The following is a 21,488-nucleotide window of genomic DNA, read 5'->3' on the forward strand; positions in this document are numbered from 1 at the left end:
GTGAGAGACTGTGTCGAAGGCCGCTGAAAGGTCGAGGAGGATGAGGGCTACTATCTCACCTCTGTCCAGGAGGGAGAGGATGTCGTCTGTTGCGGCGAGGAGGCGGTTTCCGTGCTGTGGTTCTTTCTGAAGCAGGATTAGGAGGAGTAAAGAATGTTGTGCTCTTCGATGAAGGTGGCGAGATGGCTGTTGATGGCTTTCTCAATTACTTTCGCTGGGAACAGGAGCAGGGAGATGGGTCTGTAGTTTTTGAGGTCGGCAGGGTCCGCTGAGGGTTTCTTCAGGAGGGGGTTGATCTCAGCATGCTTCCAGTCGTAGGGGAAGGAGGCATTTGCGAGGGAGAGGTTGATGGTGTGGCGAAGCATGGGGGCGATGGTTTCGGCGGCCCTGTTGAAGATGTGATGGGGGCAGGGGTCCTTGGGGGCCCTGGAGTGGATTGACCTAATCGTCTTCAGTGTGTCTTTGGTGGTGAGGGTTGTCCAGCCGTCATTCGTTGGCTTCAAGATGTCGGGGGGGGTTGGTGAGGGTTCTGTGTGTTGGCTGTCTTCGTCGAAATTGTCGTAAATGTTCTTGATTTTGTGGTGGAAGAAGGTGCTGAGTTTGCCGCAGAGGTCTTATGAGGGAGGGATGTATGTCGACTCGCTGATGGGTTGGGCGAACTCCTTGATGATGTTGAAGAGTTCGTTGCTTTTGTGCGAGTGCGTGGAGATTCTGTCTTTGATCGCTTTCTTTCTTGTATTTCTGATGAGTTGATGGTGAGCGTAGGTGGCGGTTCCGAAGTTGCTGTGGGCTTCTGTAGATTTAGAGTTCCTCCAGGCCTTTTCGAGGCGGCGGCATGTGCTTCTGAACACTCGGAGTTCGGTGGTGAACCAGCTGGCTTTCCTGGCGTGTGTGTTGTTGTTCTTCTTGAGGGGGGCTATGGTGTTGGCGCAGTCGGAGATCCAGCTGTGCAAGGTTCGGGCTGCGGTGTTGGGGTCGTCGTTGTCTGCGTTGGTTGGGGTGGAGTTGCAGAGTGAGGTGGTTAGCTGGTCATCGGTGATTTTAGTCCAATTTTGGCGTGGGAGCAGGTGCTGTGGATGGTGGGTGTTCTGAAGGTGAAATTGATGCAGCGATGGTCTGTCCACGGGAGCTCGGTGGTGTGGCTGAAAGTGATGGAGTTTCCTGCGGTGAATATGGGGTCGAGGGTGCGTCCTGCTGAGTGCGTGGGCTTGGTCACAATTTGGTGGAGTTCTATGTTGTGGAGGTAGTCCAGGAGGGATGTGGTGTTGAGGTCTTGTTGGTTGTCGAGGGGGAGTTGAGGTCTCCCAGCGAGGTGTAGTTGGTGGACGTGATGGCCTGCAGGGCGATGTTGTGTATGTGATGGAGTTGGTGAATGGTCCGCGGGGGTCAGTAGATGAGGGTTCCCCAGAGGGTGGTGGTAGGGCTGGCCTGTATCTTTAAATGTAGGTGTTCCATCAGGTCTGTGGGCTCGTCGGGGAGTGTGCTCAGCCTGAGGGCGGATTTGTGAATGATGGCGATTCTCCCCCAAGGGCGGGTGCGGCGGTCATTCCGGGAGATCTGTATTCTTGGGGAATGGCGATGACGATGTCAGGTCCGGAGTTGGTGTTGGTCCAGGTTTCAGTGAAGAATGCGGCGTCCAGGGTGGTGCTGTTGAGGAGGTCCCAGATTTCTGTGGCGTGTTCGTGGAGGGAATTGGATGTTGAGGAGGATGCATTGCAGGGTCGTTGGTGCTTTGTTGCGGGCGGGTTCTGCTGGATCTGTGGTCTCGACGGTGCTGCAGGAGTAGCAGCAGTGGTGACAGCTGAAGGGTCCGCGGGTGTCGGATGGTGAAGCTAGCTCGCAGTTGTTGTTACGACCTGGATTGAGTGCGTAGAGTGCAGCTGGGTTGTAGCGTTGGCGGTTCGGAGGTCCAGGGTTCCTGTCCGCTGGTCGCGGGCTGGTCGCGGACGGGCACAGATATGCTTGCCTTTGGCACGCCAGCAGTGCGCCCACTGCACGAGGCCGCTGTGCAGCCGCAGTGCAGCCACCATTAATTAGGGGTGGGGGAGGGCTGCACAGCTGGGAGACGGGAGGGGAAAGTGGCTTGGGCTGGTCGCGTTGGGGGGAGGGGCTGCGGGAGCAGCAGTGGCGGGAAAAGAAATGGGAGAGAGGTGCGCAGAAAGAACTGAAAAGTGAAAGGAGGATGGAAAGTCATAGAAAGAGGGTGACAGTAAAAGGGTGAAAAAACGAAGGTGAAAGGAAAAGGAAAAAGCAAGCAGAAACATGGAGCAAGAGAGAGAGTGAGAGGTCCACTGGACCACCAGGGATGAGGCGCAGGTATAGCCTTCGGGTGGAGGAGGGCCTTGAACACCACCACTGAGAGTGCAGGGGCTCAGGAGGGCCTCACTTGATGGTGGAGCTGCGAGGGTGGGAGAGCCATTTTACTGACAATAAGTCAGTGGTCTTGCTACACCAACATTCAAATTAAAAAAGGGACTGGATACATTCCATTCCCGCCATGGGACAACTACAGAAGTTCTTATTTTGGCGGGTGCCTAATGCTTTGAAAAAACAAACCGTGAGGCCTTGCTGCTCTGAACACTTCGTTACTCAAGAAAAGAGAGCCCAGTCTGGATTCATTCACTTGGAGTAAACAGAGTGGTCAGATAATGGTCTCAGATGGTAGAGTAGAAGTGAGGCAGCCACCAATGTCATCCTGTTGAAATAGAGCGTAAGCTCCAAGAAATTACCAAAATAGAGCTTTTCATATACATTTTCTCTAGGATCTAGGACCAGACTAATCAGTACCAATCTATAACCTTTTAAGACTGATGAGTTAGTTTGGCCATGAGAGGCTATTCCCCTTTCATGGGCAAAACTAGTAATAGGTGATAATTGTCACATCCAATAAATTCCAAACACCTTGTTGCCTAAATCTCTGCATCTAAAACCGGTCCATTCATAACAAGGGCCTAAGTCTTTTCATTGAATTGTTAATTTACAAAAGTAACTGCTCGTTTAGGAGGTCATTTAGAGCAGGGTGGTAGGGGTAGTATGGGCAGAAATGGTATCTGTCCCTGTTTCGGCATCACTGCATGTAAGGAGCTCAAAGCAAATTGTGCTTGCTTTAGTATTGCTTGGCCACTACCAACTGGTGCACCAAACGCAATACATAGGGAATTCATATGCACACAACTGACACTGTTAGTATGCATTACTCTATTTTAATTCTAGAGAGGAATTAATCCCATACCCGAGTAGATGATTTTTGCACTGGGTTGGTTTTGCACCTGCAGTTAGCACATGGCTAGAAAACATCCTCTTATTTTTCTCTTACATTTTATTTGAGCGCAGAATGCTTCTCACCTTGGAATCCAGCACTGTCTTCCCCATGTGCTTGGACAGTATCTCTGCGTACTGCTGGGCTGTCAGGCGTTCAGCGCTCAGTCCAATGGCCTTGCCCAGGTAACCTTCAGGGGATTGGAAGATGCTTGCCACGACAGGTCCAATGTCCGCCACGGATATCCCATCCATGGGAATGTCCGCCATGGGCAGCACTAATGTAGAAAAGAGAAGAGAGGTGAAGTGTTAGCATAGACGAAGTGAGCAAGGTGAGTTAGGAGAAATAAAACTCTCCTGTTTAGAAGGAGACACCTATTTAGGTTATTGGTTTTGCAATTATAGCCTAACCTCCTTCCACTCCATAGGTCTCATCACAAATGCATGAAAATGGCATCTTCTTCTATACTCACCAGAAAACTCGCAAATGTTATAGACCCAGAGGATCATCTGAACTCATTAAGTTCTTCCCAAGTGCCTCAGTTGTCTTCTTGAAGGCACAGACAGGTAGCGTCATCTCTACCAGCGTATTGCAAAGATGGCTGGTCCTTCGCACCTCACCTCCCAGTATTAAAACGCCGACTTACAAGTGAGACTTGCCGAACACTCGTGCCACCAAGACAAGGGAGGCCATCAAAAGAGGTCATGTGCTTAAAAGGCACACATGTTAGTATCACCCAATTACAGATGGCCAGAAGTGCATCGCTTAGGGAGGACACAAGCGACTGTCAGATTTGATCTTCCATTTGGTACTTGGCGAGCCTGCTGCTTTCTTAGGTTATTCAAAAAAATACATCCTCTGGAGGTGTATTTTATAGTTTCAAGATAGCCAGATTTGATTTTCAATAATTTCGGAAAGCACTAGCAAACAGGCCTTCTCTTGATATGGTACCTGGGCTACAGGAATCATCTTGCAAGCACCTGAGGGTTGCTCCCTCCTTATAGTGCTTCATGGAGAGTGTCATCTTCACTATCTTTCATCCCTTGAACTAATCACCCTTTTGCCTTCGCACCCCTCATATCCCTCTCACCTTCTTCAAAGTAATTCATGTGCCTCTTTTCTGTAAAGGTACAAATATGCTTCTGAATTCTGCATGTGTGACAGACCTTTCTTTTGCTATGGGCAGTCCTATTCTACCTAAGTAAAACTTGGAGTCTGATAAATGACACCAATAAAATAGAAAAATAATAAAAATGCATTTGCTGCTGTTAATAAGATTTTTAGGATATAATTTAATTTTTCGAAAAAACGTCATCAGTATATTAAAGATTGATAAATACAAGACTGTCTCTTGAACTTTATTAGATTCCTTGCCGATGCTTCAAGTTAGCCCTGCTCCCCTACCATAGACGGCTTTAATGGCCATTAACGGACTGCTGCAGCATTATATATTACAATGGAGCGGACCTTTAATGGCTGGTATAGCCCACTTTAAAAGGCTACAAGAACATTCCACCCCATGAGTTCATATCCACTCGGTCATAGCAGCATACCCCTTCTGTTCAGAACTTTCATTGGCCTGCTTCCTTTTCTGTTCTAGAACTCTGAAGGGGCCAAGGTGACATAGCGGTTCAATGTTAGGGAATGAACATGAGAAAGTCTGATTCACAGTTATAATGGGGGACATTTATTTATTCTGAACTTTTTTTTATAAAGTGCTTTATCTTGTTGCCTCCCTTATGCATTTCCTCCTGCATGAGTTACCTTAAAGTTACTGCTCTGTGGCCACCACAGCCCTTCTTGTATGGCATCTATGCTAAATATCTGAAATAAATGAATTATTAATCCTTACCTGATGAGTGTCAGCTCACCTCGAACAGAGCTAGATACTGTTAATACCTGGCAAAGGCGTTTCATACAGTTACAACCAGACTGGACTTTTGTACACTTGGCTGTGGTAACAGCTCTCTTCTGCAGTGTACTGGCCGTGAGATAGCTCAGCGAGCTAAGGTTTTACTTAGGGATAAATCAAAGCAGCTATTCATTCTTCTAGTGTGATATAAGATAGACACTAATTGATATAATAAAGTGCAATGTGAGTGTCGGATTTACACCAACAACACTGTGATTAAGGGGGCTGGAGCCAGCTTATGTTACTGCGCATTTGTCTGGCTCGGAGAGTACCACAATACCACCTCCCAGGCAGAATCCAGATGTATTCTTCATCTGAGACGATGGGAACCGCAGCTGCAGGCATCCTAAAGACTGCTCACAATCTGCCCGATGTTATATATACTGGTTAGGTAGATACTTCAGGGTTTCAAGCACCCAGTGGCGGATGGTAGGGAATGGGGGTGGCAGGGCAGGGGCGGTGGGGGTTTGAAAATATTTTTGTAAAACCCACTTACCTTTTCCGCTGCCTCGCCTTCCTCTACGCTTCTCTTCCTGACTTCAGTCCGGAAGAAGCTGCAGATAGCACACACGCACACAGGCTCCCCTGAGCCCTTCACAACACTGCAATGCAGCGTTGTGATTGGTCGGCGCTCAGATGGAGACAGGGTGCCTGTACAAATTCCCCAGACTGTGCATTACAGCCTGGTGGGGAACATGCAAAGTGCGCATGATTGTTTGGCCGGGTCAAGACGGCCGGCCAAGCAGTCGTGCACCCTTAAGTGTGCACAAACCACTCCCCCTCCCTATGCCACAAGCCTTGCCCTAACACAGCGACACAGTAACAAAAAATAAAATGATAATAGCGTTGTTATTATCATTTTATTTTTCCTGTTTTCACTGCTCTATGAGCAGTGAGGCGACACTCCTCCGCCTTAGCGGAGAAGCTGCTACTGCATGCACCCACAGCTGAGAGCTGCGGGTAAAGTGAATGTGAATGCTCAACCTTCCCTTGACCTCAGAAGGTGCTGCCCACATAAGCCCTACAACCTGGACCATGTGTGTGACTTACCTAGGTTGTAATGGTCACCGTCCTTTGCCTTCATTGGCTTCATGACAGTGATGAAGTTCTCAAAGTAGAAGCTGACGCGGACACTTGTCATGGGCACCCCTAAGTCCCAAAAGTACTGCTCCACCTCGCCCTTGCTGTCAAAATGCGGCACTTCCAGCTTCCCGCCTGTGAGCGCCTTCACGTTCTCCAGCCCACTAAAGACCACGTGCTTCGTGCCCAGTCGCTTCGCTACATCAGCCACCATTTTGCCCTGTGGTAGAAAGAAGACGTTGCTTCTGTCAGAGAACATAATATGCAATGTCTCCAGCATGCAAATGTATAGAAAAGCGTTTCTTAAGTTATGAAAAGTAATTGCAAATGTTTAACTTCTTCTAGGAGAAGTATGTTAACTTTAGAGATTTGTCAACCACTTGGAACTCTTGGCCCGTCTACAAAGAAGACTCACAGATATGCAATGTTGAGCATCAACTATGCATCATCTCTGCATCCATACCTCTCCCCTATAGAAAAACAGAAGAAAAGAAAGCAACTTTCACAGAATCAGCACTTCATGCATCGCCTCCGCAAGCACATCTCCTCAAACAAAAAACACAAGACGAGGCAGCAGCTCACACAGTGTCAGCACTGCAAGCAGTGCCTTTGATGGGCAGGTACCGCCCGTCCCAGGTGCAATCAGGTACTCTTAATAGTGAGTAGCTGCACTGCCATATTTTCATTTAATGCACAGACTGCCAGCATCAGCTCTGCAAGCACACTTTCCCCTATGCAAACACTGAAGAGCAAGCAGACCTCTTGCAGTACCAGCACTGAATGCATCACCTCCGCAAACACCTCTCCATATACCAAGAGTCTCCATCCTTTTCTATAGGGAGAGCTACTTCTGATCAGTGAAAATCATTGTGAGCTACTGAAGGCTAAACTGCTCCCCCATTGTTACCAGATGCCCTCATCTTCATTGAGATTAAGGCTAATGTCCATAGAGCCAGATACTATTCTTTAGAGAAAAAAAAAACTTTGACTAGGGGTACTATGACGGGGCTGCCCTGTGTGTCAGTGAGTGCGAGGTCTTTGGGGCTGTATGAACTTGCAACTGTAAGCCTGTGTCATATGTACTTGTGGCAAAGAACATTTCTTTCACCATATGTGGCACAGTTACATGTATAACACAAACATAGAACCACTTATAAAAAATGGGAGAAATTTAAAGTGTAGAAAGATGTTCTGCAAAAGTGTTCAAAGACCATTTTTTTGCACTTTAAATTTCTTCCATTTAAAAAATTACTATTTTTCAGTTCTACATATGGCACAGTGCCTACTAGCCATTAGCAGCAAGAAGCCTGCCGTTTGTAAATGCGACACCTCAGAATAGAAGAACATTAAATTGAAGAGTTAACTTAATCATTAAGTTAAGTTTAATTTACTCCCATTTAAAAGCATTCAGAAACATCATTTTGCTCTCACCTCCAATATTGAGTTGACAAGGACTTTAATTTAAGAGTAAAATACCTCAGTGCTTCAGTTCTTCTCCTCCATGCCCCAGCATTGGTCATCAATCTGACTGAGCACTGCTCATTATGACAGCCTTCCCTTAACTCTAAAAGGAAAATGTGCCCCTTTGCTTATTTAAAAATGAACTCAAGGCTGTGAGCTACTCTGAAGGTGTCTGGGAGCTTACAATCAACTGCTTGGAGACACATGCCATTTACAAACACATAAGACAAGGCATCAATTCTTGCAGTCCAGCACTGCATGCATCATTTCTGCAGCCATACCTCTCCCCTATAAAAACACAGAAGGCGAGACAGCAACTCTCGCAGTTCCATCACTGCACGCATCATCTACGCAAACGCACCTCCCCCTATACAAACACAGCAGACAAATCTGACACTCTTGCAGTATCAGCAGAGCGTGAATCATCTCTGGAGACACATCTCTTCCCTATCAAAACAGAAGACAAGGCAACAAGGCTTTTGACTACAGTACCACATGCATCATCATAATCTCCAAATGCGCTGGGGACCAAAACAAAATCCACTGCACCTCGCCTTATACAAAAGCAGCAAACTACAAAGTGTAGCATCCTCTCTGCATGCATTGAATTTGCTGACACATCTCTTCCCGATGCAGAGGCATAGGAAGGAAACACCCGCACCCCTGCGCCCTCGAATCAGACACAAATGCGAGCGTGTAGGCCAGTGCTTAACTTGAGCCAGTGGTTTCCAGTGCTAGGCACTAGCACTTAATGGTCAGCACCGGTGTTTGTGACAGTCTGCCACAAAGTGGCGCTGTTTGACCAATTTAGAGAGGAGTACAACAACAGTTAATTTATAATTCTATATTCATAAAAAATAACTTTTACCTGCCGCCCAAGCCATTCTGATAGCATTGGGGTTCTGGAATAGTCTGAATTGTTACATTTGTAGGAGTGTGATGGTTAGTAGTTGTGTTGGTACGATCACTGGCAGCATAGCAGGGGCAATGTGTGGTGTGAGCTGCAGAGGCCTTCTTATGAGGGCCCTGGCACTTTTTTTTAATACAAATTAAACACTGGTGGAGGCGGGCAGCAAAAACAATGGAAAGTGAGAGAGGACAGCGGAGCCTGTTGGCAAGCCTGTATTTCATCAGAGCATCATCGGTAATGAAGGTGCAGCGAAGCAGTACTGCTTGGAACAATATATTCAAGGGCAAGGGTAGAATAGGCAGAGAAAAATCTGAGAAGATTGGTGTTTTGCAGGACACAAGGAAGCAGAAGACACTGGCTATGGAGAAGACAAGGGCACTGGAGATGAAAGGGACAACAGGCTTCAGCCCAGGCCCTGACTTTAAAGCCAGGTAGAAAGACTGATGTCAGCGCAAAGCTGGAAATGGTATCGAAAGGGGTTAGGGAGAGCTTGAGGTGCCACAGGACAGCTGGGGGTTGAAACTGCACAAGGGTAGGCATGTGTCCGACCAAGGTGGGGGCACAGAAGGCTTTGGGAAGAATATGGCAGATGTTGAGAAACAGAAGGGAATACTTTGACTGAAGATGGAAAAGGAGGTAAGCAGAACAAAAGGAGGGGAAGCAAAAGAAGGAGAGAAAGGAAGGGGCCACGAAAGAAGGAAAGACTGGAGACAAGAGTAAAAAAGAAAGTAAGGAGCTTAAGGTAATGAAACAGCCCTATATTGGGATTACAAATCCCTTGGGCATATTTGATGGCAGTCACGAAGGAGAGGAAATAGACATCTTTAGACTATTGCACTGACAAGTGCGGGCAAAGGAGGGCTCAAAAGAGGAGTAATACAAATTTGCGAGGAGGTCCAGGATAACAATAACAATTGATGATTGGATAGTGGTGTTTAAGATCTACGCTAAGTGGAGTGTAGTGTGGCACTCTTTAAATGCATGGATATTATTAGAAAGGCACACATTACCTTTTGGGTGTAAAGATGAGACGAGGAGTTCAGGGCAAGGCTGCTGGAGGATGCAGAGGGAAAATGTGGGTGGCGGCAGCTCTATCAGCACTGTGAATTTAGACAGGAGTGCTCAAAATGTGGGGCACGCCACCTATTTATACACTGCATAAGTAAGGTAGTATGAGAACAAGGGGTACCAGGGGGTAACGTAGTATGAGAACAAGGGGTACCAGGGGGGTGAATGACAGCGGCTGAACCAGAGGGGTGGTAGAGGGGAGTACATGGGCCCATGGGGAAGAGCTCATACTCCAGTTAAACTGGACAGGTTAGCATACTGGCTGTGATGGTATGACAACAAGGTGGATAGACAATTGTTACTCACAGGTTTTGGATAGCTCAAATTGGGGTATGACAGCCGAGAGGTAAGAGGTGGGCAGGGAATTTGATATCAGCAAAGGTACACCACAAGGTGGTAGGAACTGAATTGTCAAAAGGGACACAGGAAGGCAGAATGGCAGGTCCATTTCAGGACTGGCCAATGGACAGGCTGAATGGGTCCCCGATTGGCGTGCACCTGAAAAAGAGCAGGATCAGACTCTTAAGGGGCTGTTGGAGGATGTAGCGATGCCACTAGTGGAAGAGAAGACGGTGGGACCAGTTACAGTGCTATCTTTTCTAGGAATTGAGATTGTTTCTACTAAGATTGAGTCAGGTTGTTGAGGACAAGAGGAGAGAGATGTTTGAGCTGCTGGAGGTGATGTTGGCCAACACCAGGGTTCAGGTACAGGATGTTTAAGGAACTACACGGTCAGTTGAATTTTGCATGTAGATTGGTATGAGCAGGTAGGACATTTTGGCGATGATTGGGTTTGCCACGGTCTAGTTTGGAGCTTCCCATGCATTGAGTTAGGCAATCGGTGGGTGTATGGGTCAACTTGAAGATGTAGAAGTCACTCATGGAGCAGTTCAATAGCATCGTGTTGTTGAGGTGGGCGATGATGCAGAATGGTACATAGTTTCTCAGATGAGGTTGGAGGAGCACGTTTTGGTCTTTTTTAGTAAGGCAGGTTTTGTGTGGAGCAACAGCTAAACTATGGAAAACATGGGGATAGAAGCATAGCCTTTCTGGAGTTTTTTTACACTGGTGGTAGTGTTGGTATTGTGGGATGCGAAACTCAGCATTAAAAAGGTGTTTTTTAACGTAAACAGTCAGTGAAGACCTGAAAGCATTTAAGCCCTTGCAACTTTTTGCGTCGGCCTGTAAGTGATTCAACATTATGTTCAAGGAAAGGGATGTTCCATGAAGTGACAATGAAATTGTGGATGCTTTATGTTGTTCGCACTTGAGGTCTGTGGGCTTGCATTGGAAGTGGATCAAGAGAAACATCGCATGATGCTGGAGTTGCAGGAAATAGCTAGGTGTGTGAGAAGTTTTGAACTGCAGCATAGGCCATTGTGCCATCAACACAAAGGATGATCAAGCGTGGAGTGAATTCTTGGAATCTGGGGCACAGAGAGGAGAGGAAGTAAGGGGAACAGTTGGGGGAGAAGTGAAGTGGTACATTTCATAAGGGGTATGACAGAAAAAGGTTTGTCGCGAGTTACCATTGAGGGTAAGTTGGCTAGTATAGACTTTTTCAGTAAGTGGTTATGGGGTTTTGCCCCCATAGAGGGGGGAGTTGGAAACCAGGTGTTTGGAAGGCTGGTAGAGAGTAGAGAGGCAACAAGGGCAAAATAAGGAGCTTTAGTCAGTGTTACGGAGGGTTGTGGGAACTCTATTGCAGTTATGCACGAAATGGAAAGAGTTCACACTCTTCACTGTTGATGAAGTGGATATTCTTTGTAGAATTACGGGTGTTGGAGTTGTTGTTGGTGCAAAGAAGGGTGGCGGGTGGAAGTGAAGGACATGGGGGTTAAAGTGGGGGCTAGAGATAACTGTGAAGAAGTAGAATTTGGACCAGCGTGCCAGAGAGAGGAGAGTGCTGCTGAGGAGCTACCCGGTAAGGTGCCTTTGCCCAGCATAGTGGTGGCAGCACTACACTGAAGAGGAGATAAGTGGCAGCCGGTGTGTGTTTTTGGCATTGGAATGGGTGTATAATTAAGCCTTTTCAGTTTCTAGGAGTTCTTTGGAAGGCATTGAGGAAATTAGGTCATCTGGGAGACGTCTATGGAACACACTAATTAAGGATAGGGGCAACTATCGAGGTTGATAAGCGAGGTCAATCTGCCAATAGGATTAGGCGCTTGGGGTGGTGGTCATCTGATTGTTACAGGTTATATGTGTCCAGTGAGCAAGAGGCTATCTGACTTAAGATGTTTAATTTTTTTTGCTGGTTGTTTTTCAGTACTGGGCCCCATGAGGGGTGATTCGACCATTTGGATTTGCTGGCATTCCTTTATAAAGTGGTCGGAGACACAGGCGGCAATGAGGAGGCATGGGAAGCAGTTGGGGTTTGATAAGTAGGAAACCTGGAATAGAATACATGGGAAAGGATGGAAAAATGGGAAGAGTTGATACCAGTGACGAACAAGTTGGTTGGCAGGGATGGCTGCCCCAACAAGTTAGTGACTCATCTAGGGGGGAAAATGATTTGATTCAGTTGAAAGATTTGGATTTGATTAAAGTGATGAAGAGAAACCTTAAGGAGATCAAGGTACGCTGGTCTAGTACATGTGTTATGGACAGACATAGTACCCAGGCAGGAGTGGAGAGGGGCTGGCAAACCAATGGCAGTGAAACCAGTGAGAAGGAAGTTGAATGGGGAAGTTGACTAGGGAATTGACAACATTTTGTAGGGAGATCGGTATTGGCAGGGTGCAACATGCGAAGATAGGGTATGAAGAAAGCCAGAAGCTTGGAGGAGAGGTTGAGGGGGATGCCTAGTGAAGTTGACATTTCAGTGAGCAGGAAGTGGTATGAAGTTATATAAATTCAGGATGATTACAAGTTTGGCAGTCTTGGAGCAGGCCGCCATGCCAGCACTCGCTTCAAGACTGCCAAACCTGTAGTCAGCCCACCCACTATATTCCGACTGGAATACAGGTTGGATGGTCCCACGGCTAAGGTTCATAGGAGATCCATAGAAAGGCACTGGTGTGGGAGAGCCACAGCCCGTTCCTGCACGGACAGAAATACACAATGTTGTGCATTTCGTTCTGTGCAGGAAGGGTACATGCAGACATGGGGGGCACACCATGTGCCCCCTGCATGCACCCTCATGCACTGAGGCAACAATGGGCAATGTTGGGCCCCCTTAGTTTCCTCACCACCACCCTTTTCATGGCAGGATCACAGCCATGAAAGGGGTTACAGTGAGGAAACTCGTAATATGCCTGGCGGTGCCGCAGAGGCATGCCAGCATATTGCGGCCTCACAAAGCGGCAACACCACTGAGGGATCACGGATACAGGCAGTTGCAGTGGTCCTGTGGCAGTCCGACTGCCAAACTCATAATACAGCGGTCGAACCGCTGGTGCGGCAGCCGCACCGCCACCATGGGTAAACTCGTAATCAGGCCCTAAGTATTTTACACATTTCAGGCTGCAACAGGTCTACACGTTCCCATTGATGGGAAATTTAAATAAACACGGGAAAAAGCCCTTCATAGGCAGGGCAATATCTGGCATGTTGCACGTTGATCAAAGGAAGACTTTCTGGTCTTACCTGCTGCACTTCCTGCTCCTTGTTGGAACTGTCAAAGAATTTGGTCACCAAAAATGTGCCATGAGCCCCATTCATGGCGTCCTCCACACTCTTCTGGTTGTCAAGGTCTCCTTTCACCACCGTGGCTCCCAAGTCACGAAGGGCCTGCGATACCGGCCGGTTGACATCGCGAGTAACAGCTCTCACTGCAAAATCAGGTCTCTGCAAGAGGGCTCGCACAACTGTCCCGCCCTGAGCACCTAGGTGTACAGAACAGACATGGTGTAGAGATTTAAACTGTGTTTACACATTAAAAAATGTATGGGCTGCACCTAAGAGTACGTTATTGCACAAACAGCATGTATTTTGGCAGACAATAACAGGGGTAGGTGCATGGGCAGGCTGTGGTACCGCAGAAGCAGTATGGGAAGACATCACAGTGGTAAACTGAGGCTTGATAGCAGAATACTGTAAGAAAGTGCCCTCTTTTTGCATAGTTGTCCCCACTTTTTGCTGATGTGCTTTGACTGAGTATGCCCTGGGCTTCTGCCAAACAAGTACCCAGGGCCTATGTTCTTTCCCATAAACTGTATTGAAAACAAAACCCGATTGGTACTATTTGGCCACAGGTCAGTCCCTTGTAAATGATACCACAGGTACCAAGGGCACTGTGGCCAGGGAAGGGCTCTAAGGGCTGCAGCACTTATTGTGCCACCCTTAGAGGCCCTGCACCTCTACACACACAAATTGCCTTTGCAGGCTGCGTGTTTTGGTGCAGAACAAAGTGAAGAGTCGACATGGCATGCACCCCTGTGTGCCATGCCTACAACCCACTACCCTGGCATAGGTCCACCACCCCTCTAGCTGGGTGCACTATACCAGTGGTGAGGGTACAGGTTCATGAGCCCTGTACCCAGTGCTTAATTTGTAAAATATTAGGTGTAGGTGCTCACATTTTATAGGAGGCCACTCCCACCTCCCAGCTCCCCCTACTTCCTCCACTGGCTCCACCCACCTCCTTTAATGGCTCCACCCACATCCACAAGCCTCAACACATTAGATCCACCTCCTCACTTCTTGAGTTCTTCAAACAGCTGAAGACCTGGCTCTTCATAAAAGCACCTCTGGGACCACACACCTACACACCTGCCCAAGCGCCTGGATACCCTTTCGGGTGATTAGTTCACTATTTAAATCAATATAACATAACATAATATAACCTATGGACAACAACTCAAAAGTGAACTCAAGTTAGAGAATGTGTGTACGTCTCAAAATGCAGCTTTTGGAAAGGTCATATGAGGACCTGAGGCAAGTTTGCAAACTAAGGAAAATGTGCTTGTACTGTGCTGTTTAAAAGAAAGGAAGTATTGAAGGAAGGAAGGAATATATTAAAGAAGGCAGAAACAAATGAAAACAAGAAGGGGAGTACTGGAGTGAGGAAATTGTTATGGATTAAAAAAGGAGAAACTAAGAAAAGAATGTGTAATGAAGAAATGAAGGGATAGAGGGAGAAAGGAAGTGAATGATGTGTGATGGATGAATTGAAAGGAGGAAGAAAATCAGAAGGAGGGGTTGAGGATATGAAATGAAGAAATTAAAGAAGTGATTAAGGAAGGAGCAGGAAAAGAGAAAGTAAGGAACGAATGAAGGAAGAAGGAAATAATGCACCAAGGGAGGAAGAAAGGGGAAAGAATGAGGATGTAAGAAAGCAAGAATGGAAAGAAGAATGGAGGCATGGCTGTAGGTGCTGAGGAAGAGAAAAAGGAAAGGAAAAAGATGATACAAAGGAAAGAAAGGAGGACAAGGGAATGGATACGGGTATGAAAGGTACTAGGTCAAAGAGGGACAGAGGGAATAATGACAGTTTAATATTGCAAAGACTTTGATAAACAAAAATTAAAATACATTTCTATGTCATTACCACACTATGTATGTTGTAAAGCACATATTCAACAGAGAGGGTCTTGACACTACATTACAAATGTTGCTATCCAACTCAATGGCACTAATCTTAGCGACCTCAGAAAGATGAAAGACTGGGTGGCCACACCGAGATTTAGATTTATGACCCTGAGCTCAAAGTAAGTTACAAAGGCCCATCATGAGCTCACATGGTAAGCACTCTAACACCTGTCTTTTAAACGTACTGCTCTCCAACCCTCCTTTATCCTACGTTGCTCTTTGACCTCATATCCGACCTGTGCTGGTCTCCCACCCCTTAGAACCCTTCAGTGGTCTTGTCCCTCCACTGTCTTAGGCCAGGCACTGTCCGCTATCTCCCTTTAGACCCTGTGCTGCTCTCCCACCCCTCTGGACAATGCAGTATTCTCTCCCCTCCACCACCCTAGACCTGGCAGTGTTCTCTATCCCCTTTAGACCCTGTGCTTATCTTTGCAGCATGCTAGTGTCTGCCCTCTGGTCTCTCTTGCCACCCTGCAGCTCTCTGTCTCTCTCTACTCCTCGCTGCCTTCTTAGCTTCTCTCTGCTGCTCTCTGCTCCTGTTTACTTCTCTCTGCCCCTCTGCTCCTCTCTGTCACTCTCTGCTCTGCGCATCACTTCTCTCTGCCCTCTGTGCAACCCTCTCTGCTCTTCTCTACCGCTCTCTGCCCTCTCTGCTCCTCTCCTGTGCTGCATGTTTGAGCCTGAGCTGCTTCGCCTTTCATCTCCTTTGTACCCTGCACATGTCTGTCCTCCTCACACCCTGAACTGCTCCCGAGTCGACCCCACTCCAGACCCCAGTCCACACACTGAATGTGCCAGTGAATTAGCCTGTGTATAGTGATGATATATTTACTAGGCTTCACAAACTGATAATTCGGCCATTCAATGGGCAGCATCAGTGGTGCTGGATTATATGAAGAACAAAAGCATCTATTACTAACACCCACGTGCTGCTATCTGTTATAAGCTGGCAATATAAAAAAGCCTACACTATTGGCAACACAATGTGAATTAATATAGTACTTTTGAGGCTAGCTGGTTTCTAAGACTACAATCTTTGTTAGATATTAGATCAGAGATACAGTGACACAGCTGGCCAGGGCAGGAAAACAGAATTTAATAAAGTTGGATGAAGAGCCAGCATTAGTTCCCAGGATCGTAAATTTCAAAGCTGCGAATGGGCTAAAACAAACCAATCATAATACAAATATTCATAGGTGAGTCACACACTGGCACTACTTTTTCTTTTACATAGCAATCAGTACTACAGTTGAGTGGCAGTGTAAATGATAGTTTTTTTTAGTTATTATCCAACTGCCAAAATCACATGTATCGATCCTAGAAGCCTGAAAGGCTGTGCTACCACAACGAGATTCAAACTTGCGACCTTTCGGCTGTCCTCTTCAAGCAGTACAATGTGGTACATAAATAAATCTGTAGATGACTAGCTCAAAGGGTTAAAGTGCCCATTGCAGCAACTGGTTTGTATGAAGCAGGTATTTGCTCTTCTGGTAAGATAGCTAGGGTGGCTAATGCCCTTGCTGCAGATGAGCAGTGTGTAAGAAAATGCCATACGCCATCATCCAAGTATCATAGTTTAGCAAGTTCATGTGCTTGCTGCTGTGATTTATGCATAGCTTTCATAACACAAGACATGTTATGTTATGTTATGTTAAAATATTTTTATAACGCGCAGTAGTTACTCCGAAGAGTGTCCCAGCGCGAACCCAAGGGGGGGGGGGAGACCCAAGGCAAGAGCAAGAAAAGACTTATGGAAACAGATAAGTTTTAAGGAGACGCTTAAAACAGCCTGGGTCCTGGGTATTTCGCAGGAAAAATGGGAGAGAATTCCATGCAGCGGCAGCTTTGACAGCAAGCGAGCTGCCCCAATCCTAGACCGGAAGAAGCGCGGAACCCTCGCAAGTAAAAGAGCTGATGAGCGAAGGGTTACGCCGACCGCTGGGGGTTGCGTAACTAGTTAGCATGGAGGAGTTAGCATGCAGTTTAATCTTTGAGGTGCTACGTCATGCTTTCATTGATTTCAATGTGAGTACTAGTGAGCTTGAAACCAAATACCACCAAAAGTGGAAACAATAGTGTGGCCTGAACATCTACTTCTCCAGATGCAGAAATGTGTTCTACTGATCCCGACTAGTAACTAACGTAAACAAAGACAGAAAGCCCAAGTTAGAATTAGTAGAGACCTTTTTGTATTAAGTTTTTCGTAAGAATCCTGTCCAGGCCCTTGCAGAATGTTAAAACATGAAGAGATGATCAGTACTTTTCTCTGATAAGGTTGGTAAGGTAGAGTCAAGAAACATGAAATTAAAAAAATGAGGCCAGCAGGACGGAGTTGTCGCTACTTTGATTTACCTGATTTAAAAGCAGGAAGCAGAACACAGGCTCTTGCGGCATCTCTGAGTGTACTGCCGATGGAAAGAGCGACTGAAGGTCAGGCCATATGCTTTACAAGCACAGCACAGCTGGTCAGTTTGGAGTGGAGACTGGTACACAGAGCTGTACGTGAAGCTAAGTTGTAGCTTCAGTTCATCTACACACTAGGGAGGCCAGGCCACATCCACTCCTGGAAAAAAAAGCTCGGGCCTCCTGCCTCACGAAATAGATGCCTTTCAGTTCCTGAAAAAACAGGATCCAGCCCGGCAGCAGCGGATACAAATTGTATCATTTTGCCATGCACAATACAGGCTGAGAGGGGCTAGCTGACCTGCTCCCCTCCCCGCAATGTGGGGCCCAGGGCCGGCTTTAGCGCTGGTGGCGCCCAGTGCGACAATGCTTGTTGGCGCCCCCAGTGACCACCTCCACTACGGATTCCTTCATAACTATCCTTTCACAGTGCCCCTCAAGCCTCCAAAGCCACTCTCTCTCAGATGCATTTAATTTGTTTTATAGTGCCACTCCCAGGGCTGGACTGGCCATAGCGGGCACCGGGCGTTTCCCCGGTGGGCCGCAAGGGTGGGGGCCAGTATTGGGCCGCTGGGGACCATTTTGTTACCAGGGGTCGGCCCCCTGTGACAAAATCGGCCGAAACCTGCTCGGCTGCACTCTCCCTCCTAGCTAGCAACAATATTGTCTCTTGACAAAATAGTAACCCACTGACCTATTTACATTCCATTATATGCACTTTGTGATATGCACATTCTTTGCAGCAGGCATATTACCCCTCTGCGCTATCTTAGGATGAGTAGAAACTTCCATTACACAAACCTCCGATCTCGCTCTCTCTCCAGGAACTACATTAATCACTGGAGTCATTTTGACATTTTTATTGTTGGCTGAGAATTGCTGGAGGTCAGGAAAGCAGCAGCAGGTGCTTTTAAAACCATAAATATTGGCGCCCCCACACAATGTCAGCACCCGGTGCGGTGGCTCCGGTCGCACCGCCCTAGAGCCGGCACTAGTGGGGCCTTATGTTGCAATGCTCTCTTCTCTCCCTCGTCAGTGAGCTCGGCCCAAATATGCACACTGTGACCTGGGCAGCAGAACTTCTCTTTCCCTCTCAATCTCACTGAAAGTAACCACCCATGTTCTGCTTTCCTTCCGAGAACAATACTGAGGAATGCAAGAGATTGAAAATGGACCACGAAACATACAGTGTACCTAAGCAGCCATCAAGCATTGGAAGTCACAACATATCCTTAGATTCAATAGACCCGGCCCTCTGAAATAAGTGCCGGTGCTGAGCAACGGAAAGCACCGGCACAAATTAAGTACTGCCTGTACCCCTACAGTGTCTAAGTCAATTCTTAGACATTGTAAGTGCAGTGCTGTCATTAGGAGTATATCGTGCTGGGAGTTTGTCATTACAAATTCCACAATACCATAATGGCTTTACTGAAAACTGGGAAGTTTGGTATCATACTTCTCAGCACATTAAACCCACATTGATTCTAGTGTGGGATTTAATGAAAAATGTACACAGAGGGCATCTTAGAGATACCCCTTCAAAAACGACCTAGCACTAGTGTCCAGGCTGAGTGGCTGCACACCAGCTGCCACCACCAGACATGTTTCTGGACCCCTGGGTTGAGAGCCTGCTGATCTCAGGGGTATGAAACAATGCACATCCTGGGACGAAGTGCCAAGCCTCCTCCCCCAGGATGGGCAGGGTCCATGAAGAGGAAGCTTCAAAGGCTTGCCGCCTTTGTGAGCTTCCCCAGGCCCTTTGCAGTGCCCAGCAACTGGCCCCCACCGGTTCTGACCCCCCTTTGGGCAGGAGAATCGGAGGGAAAACCAAGTGAGGAAGGGAGGTGTGCCCACCTTCTCCAACCCCACCCCTCAGGTGGGGGAGGCGAGGTGAAGCACAACTATCAGTCACCGCCATCTTGCAGATGGAGGACTCAGCCATCCAGACTGAGACATATGCCCCCCTTCCACTGGAGGGTGGCATAATAGGGGGTGTACCAACCCCAAGGAAGGGACCCATTGGTCCCAAACTTTACTTACCTGTAACACCCCTAAATCTAGTATTTAGGGCCTACCCCAAACCTTGCCTTCCTCAGACAAGAAACAACCAAGAAGAAAAGAAGAAGGACCAAACAGCCGTGCTGAAGCTAAGAAGAGGAGGGTGCCCACTGACTTGGCCCCATCCCTACCGACCTGTCCCCACCTCTAACCTGCAGAAGCGAAACTACGGTGTGTCCTGCAGCCAGCAACCTCAAGAACCCCGAGGACCTGCCCTGCCTTCCAAAGAAAAGACTTTGTCTCCTGTGAAGACCGGATGTACTCTGGCTCCGGACAAATCCATGAGTCTGCACCACTCTGCACCCGTCGGGCAAGGCCAGAGTTCGAGTGGCCCAACACCACAAGGAGGTCTCCCCGCTGATCCTGATCTGAGATCTGGTGATCTCTGACTTGCCTCAAATCTGCCAGCAAAGCCTGCAGCTTCTTTCTGGAGACTCCCCCCTAACCGCGAACGGAGCTGGTAAGAGAACCCCGACGCCTAAAGACACCCCTGCACCCGAAGCCCCATGGCCTTGGGTGGCCCAACCGACGGTGTCCCCACATCCTCAGGCAACCTAACATACCTTTCCAACCGATGGTCACATCCAGAAGAACTTCGAGCCCGAGTCTCTGTTGAAACCGGAGAATCCCCATTGAAATTAACAGGGCACCCAACGCCAAAACAGCACCTTGCACCCAGCTGCCCCTGTTCAAAACTGATTTTACTTACCTTTTCTCTAGGAAATGTCCCAGTGGGATATCTAGTAGAAAAAGTAATCTAAAAAGTAATCTGTACAGTGCTTCAATACCTTGACTTACCTGTATTTCAAACAACTACATTTTGAACTTGCATTCACTTGTAAACACGGCATAAAAGTTTGCAAAATATTTATTTCACTTACGTGTACCAGGCTTGGCTCTAGAAATAAAACAACTTAATACTATTTTTGATACAAACAAACTTAGTCTGAGTTCAGTCTTTGAGTGTGTGACATCATTTGCTGATTGAGTGTGTACAACAAATGCTTAACACTACCCTCTGATAAAGCCTTACTGCTCGCCCACACTACCATGACTAAGGTGCTATCTACTTTTACCTCTGCCTACCTCTGGGGTTCCACTGGACTCTGTGCACCCTATACCTCATTTTGCTATAGTATATACAGAGCCAGCTTCCTACAAATACAAGCAGTTTAGAGAGGTGAGTATGGGTGAGCGGCACCACTGTAGTCGTTTGCACATAAAGAGAGGAGAGACATAGCTAGAACCAGTTAATGGGGGAGGGGTGTAGGTGAGGGGGTTACGTGGTCGGATAAGCCTACAGAGGGTCCGTGGGTCCGTAGGAACCCTCTGGACTTTTATGATACCAAAGAGCCTAAAAATGTAGAGTTTGATGGCTCCTCATATGACTGGGAACATGGAAACATTTGGGGAAAAAGATTGTGTGACTTTGCCCCAGCATGACTTCAAGCAATTATTCTTAGCCACATAGTTTTGAGAATTCTTTTTTTCCACCCGTAAAACCACCTTCAACCACCCTCAGAAAACTAAAATATAGGGTAATGTGCAAGTGCCACATTTATAATATATACTTTATACCACAGGTAAAATCAGCATGAGTAAAGTGATATATTAGAGGCATATTGGGAGAGTCATCTTGGGAGCAACCATTGTGAAGCCACTGATTTATTTTATAGCACCTTTCAAAGGATGAAAATCTAAAAATGTGACTCAGAGACACAGAACATATGCAGAGTCAACACAGAGACTCGTTCAACGACACAAAATCTATCCAAACATGTTCACATTATTTATTTCAAAGCAGT

General features: G+C 47.2%; 1 protein-coding gene across 1 annotated transcript in view; it reads right to left on the reverse strand.

Moving 5' to 3' along the window:
- The window catches only part of LOC146830448 (nmrA-like family domain-containing protein 1), a 71,962-nt gene that overhangs the window by 35,211 nt on the left and 15,263 nt on the right, over positions 1 to 21,488 (reverse strand). Inside the window, exons 2-4 of the mRNA XM_085604686.1 lie at positions 13,279 to 13,517; positions 6,222 to 6,471; positions 3,346 to 3,536 (exon numbers count right to left, since the gene is read on the reverse strand). Of these exons, the coding sequence (XP_085460812.1) occupies positions 3,346 to 3,536; positions 6,222 to 6,471; positions 13,279 to 13,517 (680 nt within the window). The remainder of the gene's footprint in view (positions 1 to 3,345; positions 3,537 to 6,221; positions 6,472 to 13,278; positions 13,518 to 21,488) is intronic.

This window comes from Triturus cristatus, chromosome 5_1 (genome assembly GCF_964204655.1).
Source record: "Triturus cristatus chromosome 5_1, aTriCri1.1, whole genome shotgun sequence".
NCBI lineage: Eukaryota > Metazoa > Chordata > Amphibia > Caudata > Salamandridae > Triturus > Triturus cristatus.